The sequence below is a fragment of the Carex rostrata genome, chromosome 12 (assembly GCF_964058835.1).
Source record: "Carex rostrata chromosome 12, lpCarRost1.2, whole genome shotgun sequence".
In the NCBI taxonomy this organism is placed as follows: Eukaryota; Viridiplantae; Streptophyta; class Magnoliopsida; order Poales; family Cyperaceae; genus Carex; species Carex rostrata.
Window position 1 is genome coordinate 1,354,526 of NC_135929.1, and position 7,795 is coordinate 1,362,320.

The 7,795-nt window shown below is 31.4% G+C and overlaps 1 protein-coding gene across 1 annotated transcript; it reads left to right on the forward strand.

Moving 5' to 3' along the window:
* Positions 1 to 6,757: 6,757 nt before the first annotated feature.
* On the forward strand, positions 6,758 to 7,582 carry LOC144563389 (uncharacterized). The gene has a single exon (XM_078312857.1). The coding sequence runs from the start codon at positions 6,816 to 6,818 to the stop codon at positions 7,221 to 7,223; it is 408 nt and encodes a 135-aa protein (XP_078168983.1). The 5' UTR covers positions 6,758 to 6,815; the 3' UTR covers positions 7,224 to 7,582.
* The last annotated feature ends 213 nt before the right edge of the window (positions 7,583 to 7,795 follow it).

A 7,795-nucleotide genomic window follows, 5' to 3' on the forward strand; every position in this document is an offset into this window, starting at 1 on the left:
CGATCTTCTCATGGAAAAAAATTGGGTCCCAAAATCTGATTCGTCTGCTTCCCTTTCCAATTTGGAATCCATGGGTGACTCGGAGACCGAACTTGTTATGGACACCGACATGGTTTTGGAATTGGATACATTTGTTAGTAGTAACGTTATTGATTCCGATAACTACGATGACGATGCGGAATCAACGTCTGGAGATGACAGCTGGGCAACAAATGGGAATATTGGACAGGATATGATGAGAAGACAAATGTTGTGGTATGATTCATATGATGCTAAGAAGAGAATAGTTGATGATGATGGAGAGATCATAGAGGGGCAAAGAGATTCGATGGTGTTAGTAGCACGAGAGGAGGCTGTGGTGGCACAAGATGATGCCGAAAGCAATCGGCTGTTCTGGGACGCTTGCATAGCTCATGGGTATTGAGAAAAATAAATTTTAATTTATACCTTTCCTTCCTCTACGATGGTTTTGAACATTTTTAAAGGTCGACCCTGGACTCCTTTTTATTTTTATTTTATTCGTTTGATTTAATTTACTTGAAGGAATTGATGTATTAACTAAAGGTTTAGTGCATAATTAATGTGCATTAGATAATTTTCTTTTTCTTTTGTCGATCAATTAAGTCATCTGTCGTACTTGAAGAATCGAAGCTGATGTATTAACAAAAGGGTTAGTGCATGCATTAATCAACAGGAGCTCAATATATATACGCGCGCGCGTTTTCATGTATATATTTTGCTTCTTCCTAACTTTGGTTGTGTTGTGCTTTTCACCAATTAGAGTCCCATCATTAAAATGGCACAATTAGAACAGCTGCCACTGCCAGCTGGTTGTCTCGATCTTGCTTCTTGGTCTCACCAAATCGTAAGATCAATTAAATACTATAGTTACTAATATATATCACATAAATGATCTAGTATAGTGACAAAGAGTTTTGGATCTCAACTAAAAATATATATATATAGATTCGAATCCCACAGAGAGCAAACAATTTGAGAATTCAAATCTGGTGTGTTAATTTGTGCAAATCTAGTGTGTCGAGGGCGTATTGGTGCAAATCTGAAGAGGGACATATCGAAGAATGTATTGGCACGGATATATATGTATCGGTGCTATATATATATCATAAGCGTGTGGATATCCAATACGTATCCGATATGGGTACATATTGGAGTGTTCATTGGTTCGGTTCAGTTTAACCGAAGTATCGAACTGAGCTAGACAAGTCAAAGTTATAATTCGGTTTCAAAAATAGAACCGAACTGAACCGATTTAGCATTGCAACTGAATTGAACCAAAGTTTTATTTCGGTTTGTTCGGTTATAACCGAAATATATTATTATTTTTATTTAAAGCAATTGATTTATAATAAATCAAAGTATATTAAGAAATAAACCGGGTATTAAGAAATAAACTAAAGTATTTAAAACAATTAATTAAGAAATAAATTGGGGTATTAAGAAATAAACCGAGGCAGTCCGGACTAAATTCATAATATATAAAAGTTCGGTCGGTTCAATTATTTTGGTTTTGAAAACTTCCAAACCGAACCGAACCATTAAACTGAGAAAACCGAACCGTTTAGTCTAAATTAATTCAGTTCGGTTCAAAACCAAATAAACCGGACCCAATAAACACTCCTAAGTACATACCCTATATGGGAGTATCGACGAGGGTAACATAGACCATATGCATAGAGAAGACCATGTACGAGTAGATTAATATATTTTATTGTTTTTATATCTCAATTATGCTCTACATCTTTATGTGTTTTTAAAATTTAAATAGTCGACCGAATCGTTTAACATGATTTGCATATTAAAATATGTATGAAGATTAAATTTTATATTTTTTGAAAAGTTCTTACTATTTATTTTGATTAGTACAAAATCACTGTTTTCAAAAGATCATGAACCATAAAAACAAATGAATTTGTATTCATCTAAAGTTCTAAACAAATAGTAAAGAAGTTCCAAAAATTATAAAATTTGATCTTTAAATACATTTTAATAAGAAAATCGATCATATTAAACGATTTGGATTGATTGTCTGAATTTTCAAAACAAAAATAAGTATGTAGAGCATGAATAAGACACGAAAGCAATACGACATTTTTACCCTACGTACTCTTGTACTACCAAAATTTTTATTTATAACATAATAAAAAAAAAAACAAAACAACCATGTTTCTGGAGAATTCAAAATTAATCCAAGATGCTTAGCCATTTTGCGGCCCCAAAGATCCGTCCGCACAATACCGATACGGCCCCAGTCAGGGCCGCACAATGCCCCAGCGGCCCCATTATTTTTTTTGTTTTTTTTGTAAGTGCTTTGGAATTTGTGCATTTGTTGGTGACTGCTACTTCTTTCTAAATGTATAATATTAAATAATGGGGCCGCATAGCTTTTGAATTGCAAAATTTCTGTTAAATAAATTTCTTACAGCCACAAAAAATCCGATCTGAAAAATATTAATCCGAATTATTTGTCGCAGTATTTCTAATCAATGAAATTATATCGTATTTCATCTATTTTCAAAATAATATATTAAACATTTCTAATATTTCAATACAAAAAATAAATTAATTAAAAAATAATGTTTGTAAAAAAAACCGGTGAGAATCTCACCAGAAACAAATTATAAAACCGGTGAGATTCTCACCGGTTTGGGCATTTTCCGAAATTCCGCTGAAAAGCGGGTATAATTTGATTTTTTTTTTTTGGATATTAATGAAAATTCCGGCCATATTTTTTTACTGAGATGTCGTAGAATTAAAAAATAAAAATAAAAACATATTTTTAATCTAAGTATATATCAATATCATTAGCAGATTAATTAGTATCGATCCTTAAAATATAAATCATTACTAGCACATTTTAAAGCATAAAGATTAAAGAACAGAGAATTATCAATTTTATTATTATAGAATAATCTCATGGTTTGCTAAGAAAGATATCATAAAAGTCCATTCTTTTCAAGTTCATAAAAGTTCATAAACCAAATTTCAAAAACCAAATTGATAATTCTCTGTTTGCGTCAAAGTTCATAAAAGTCCATTCATTTTAAATTATAAAAACTCACAAATTTATCCAATTATTTACTTTTTTTTATTAAAACATAGTTTAAATTTATAAAGTACCCGGTTATCCTTTATCAAAAATAAAAAAAATATATAGTATGGATTGAGAAATTTTTTCAATATTTAATTGGATGATTCTGATAGCAAATAATTAATTTTCTTACTTGTGTCACGTGTATATACATAAATATATGTTCAAATGTAACTCTATATGCGCAAATAGAATGAATAATATGCCCTCAAAAATCAACTAATTAGAATACTAAATAGTTTCTTATACATACTATACATTTTTTTAAGGGATGGATAATTGTAAATTTCAAATGAGTTTTGTGGAAAAATGTAATAAATTAGATAAATTTGTGAACATTGGAAATTTAGAAAGATAAATATGATATTGCAAAACTTAGAAGGAGAAATATGTAATCTCAAGATATATGAGGGATATATATATGATATTCCAAAAATGATAGGATGCAGCTAGAATTTTGAAAAAAATTTCCAGTTCAGACCCGGATGGACTACCTGTGAGACCAACCCGTACTAATTCGAACTGGAGTCTAAACCTGTTCCAACTCAGACTAAGATTATGGAACGGGTCTAATCTGAGTTTGGGCTGGTTTTCTCCACTAGAACCGTGCCAACCCGGCTGATTCAAAACCCGTGAGCCGTTTTAGTCCGGACCACGAATAACCCATATCGGACCAGTCCGGATAGTACTAACCCGGACCAATCCGGACTAACCATACCAAACCAGGACCAAATCCGAACAAAACCTGAACCAAAACTTGCAAACCCGGACTAAATTGGACCAAACCCGGGCCAAAATTCATTTTTTTTTAAAGAATTGATTATAAAAAAAAATCAGACCGAACTAATCCGAACCTACCGGACCAGATTGAACTGGACAAACCCGCGTGGATCGGAACCATGGGTCATGGCACGGGTTTGGATCGTCCCCTCCAAATCCAATCCGTCTAACCCAGACCGTGCCAACCCGTAAACCGGACCAACCGAAGACCATAGAAGTTTGGACTGTACCGAACCGGACCGGTTTGTTTGCAAAACAATAGACGTAGCTATTGAAGAATTGAAGTTAGACCAGGTCTGACTCATTGTAAAGTCCTGCAATTCATATAATTCTACAGAAAAAAAAACATTTGCAGCCAGGTACGCCGACACACCTATCGGCTACTGCAAATTATGTTCTTTAGTTTCTATGACATCTGGTCCCCACCTTCCATCCCTGATTGAAATCTTCGTCTTTATGTAAACCAGCCCAAGTGTAATAGGAAATTTTCTCCATACCCTCCATCTCTTTTAATTTGAAAGAAGGTCCTTTTTGTTTTTGTCATTTTTTATTTATTTTAGGACTTAAATGTTCTACCTTTTAGTTGCTGATTCTAATTTTTTATCTGAACGATAATTAAGCCCATGAACTTTAATTAATATAGTCTAATTTAATTTAAGCATGCCGAGTAAAACGAAAACAAAAGTATCAAAGAATGTAATGCTAACAGCTGTATTATTTAGGACTTTATTCAGAAAGTAGTCCTTTTGGGACCATTATAGAATTATGTGTTAAATAATATTATATTAATCTAGGTGCCTGGGCATGTGCATGCTATGCTTCTAGATGGTCAACACGTTCTAGAAACCACATCTTTTGATTTATTTGAATGTGGGATGCAAAGTATAATTAAGGCCTGATTTGATATTTGTAATTAAAATGATCGAGACCTATTTATTTTTTTAATCTGGTAATATTTTCCTCCGCTTAAATAGAATTAATTACCCTGCGCTTTTCTAAACTGAATGCCTTTAATTTATTCTAAGAGGTAAACTGATTTTTTATTTATTTTTAAAATTTATAAGTTCATTTAATACTACAAATTAAAAAAATATATATTAACTATTATAAAGTCACCAAGTAATAACTGCTTACCTTTTGCATTTAGAAACACTTTATACTTCTTAAAAAAAAATGTTTAGGCATGATGAACATAAGTTAATTTAGATCTTTTAAAAATTACATAACCAAAAGTTAAGTATGCATTCAATTTGAACTGTAATTAATGCAATCTTAACTTGCATGCTACAAAATTATTTATATATATTATCAAATAGTATAAACATATTTTTCAGAAAATATAAATAATTTTCCATAAAAATATAAACACTGACAATTTCGCTATTAAGTATATAGGTTTACGTAATACAAATGAGGACTCAATGTGTCAATCGCTATCTGATAAATCAAGATGACTTCATTTTGTGGTATTTACAAGGTTCTAAATAGCGTTTATCGCGTCATAGCGGGGAGCCTCCAGAAAAAGCTATAGCGAAGAGCGACGCTATAGCGAAAGCTATCCCAAATAGCGTTTTTTTATTTTTATAAAAATTATATTATATATTTGTACTAAATATCAACATTATTTAGTCTCATAGAACAATAAATAATATCAAATTGATTAAAAAATTATAATATTCATATTGAACCAATACAAAGTCCAAATTGTGACTCAAAATATCTATAGTAATACTAATATCATAAACTATCGATCTTTTTCTATTTAAAATATCTTCAACATCATAACATAATTTATCTTTTTTCTATTTAAATTTCAAAATAACCTAGAAATTGAAAAGGAAAAAAAATCATACTTCTAGTAAAATAAACAGATGATCCTTGAAGAAATTATTGTTAGTCCCTAAAATTTCCATAATTTAGCAATTATTTATTTGATTTATCATCAGTTAAAAAAAACCAAGAGCAAAATGAAAAAATTATTATAGCGGACCTGAATTTGATATAATGTAATATTCATCAAAATTAAACAATATCTTCCCCATTTATTTATTTTAAAGCTCATATAAATTGAAAAAAGAAGAAGCAAATGTTGCATAGCGCGCGCTATTTGCGCTACACGCTATACGCTATAGCGGACCGCTATTACCGCTATAGCGTCTGTAGCGCAAATAGCGTGTTTTAATGCCATAGCATAGCGTTTGGTCTCCAAAAACGCTATAGCGCGCTATTTAGAACACTGGGTATTTATTACACAAGAAAATTACCCTTAAAGAAAAAATAATATTCAAAAGCAAAAAAAAAAACTTAATTAGTAAAAAACCACTTTTTTTCTAGTCAAAACTTTGCAATGCACCCATATAGGATTAAAGAGGAAGATTGCTTTGCAAGTGCTATTAGAGATGAAATGTCATTTTCTTTGAATTTTTTTTAATCCCTGTTATGTATAATTCACCTTTGTTTCCATCAATACGTTAAAAAAAATCTGTATGTTTATTTTTTTTTAGTATCAGCAGTAAAGTATTTGTTTATTTCATATAGAATTTTTGAAAAAAAAATATATTTCACTCAAACAAGGTTAAACATATGCTCTAAAAGCACCATAACAATTTATAACTGAAAAATATAACCTATCCACTTAAATATTATTTATTTAATAATAATTAAAACAATAACAGCAACAAAAACTATAATAATATCATTACTAATAATAATAATTGGAATAAAATAATAAGAAGTCTTTCTTGGGGAACTTTTAGAAAGCACTTGTGGCTATTAACTCGGCATGCTTAGATTTTCTTTTTCTCTTTAAAATTAAGAAAATTGAAACTCTCAACCTCCATCTTATCTATATAAATAATTCTCTCTCTGTATATATACACAGCTATGAGTCCGCCTCACAAAGAAATTTGGTAGATGCTCCTCCATGGAGCACACCTCCTCCTCCTCCTCCTCCACCGAACCCTCAACTTCCCCATCCTATGTGGAATCTACGGGCGACTCCGAGGTTAACACGATTCCAAGCACAGCCGTGTCCCTTCTATGTATCACCAGAACTAACACCTCTACTGACGATGATGACGCTGAATCGACATCTGGTGACTTTGTTGATGCGAAGAATGAAGATGAAGCTGATGATAACGACAGAACGAGATCACCGGTAGAGGGGAGTAGCAAAAATGTTAATGAGGAGAGTACAAATGCACGATTAACTGATAACGAGGAGAGGGATGACAAGGAGGAGGCGCAAGAGGTGGTGGCGGTGGTGGAGGCACAAGGAAATGCCGAAAGTGACCGGCGTTTTTGGGATGCATGTATAGCTCATGGTTATTGAGATTTTAGTGATATCTTCTTTTTATTTTCCTTTGAGCATTTATATATATTTTGCTATATAATGCTGCTCATGGGTCTCTTGGATTCGCTCTTTCCCTTTTATGTTTTTTTTTTTTTTTTTCAATTTTTTTTTACTTGAGGATGTTGATGAACCAACCAAGCTCACATGCAAGTTCATTGACAAAATTAAGGTTATAATTATATTCTATTTTTTTTATACATGGAATTGCTCCATAATTTGATTTTATTTTTGGTATTTAATATTTTATTTTTTGTGTACATTTGCACATGTTCTGGCACAAATACATTAAATACACATTTTTTTTTTTAAGTTCATGAATCTCATCTCTTTTGTACTAATTAGTAATTACTGTTAAGTTTAAATTTTCTAATTACACCTATTTCTGATATCTTTCTCTTCTACACCATTATTGGCATACCTGTTAGACTAAGAAACAAGAGGATTTGTGAAAAAGAAAAAAAAAAATCAATTTGTCAAAAATTTAGATTAATTTGTATGATTTGTCATAATCTAATTAAGGAAGAGAAAAAGGACAGGGTCATAAAAGGGAT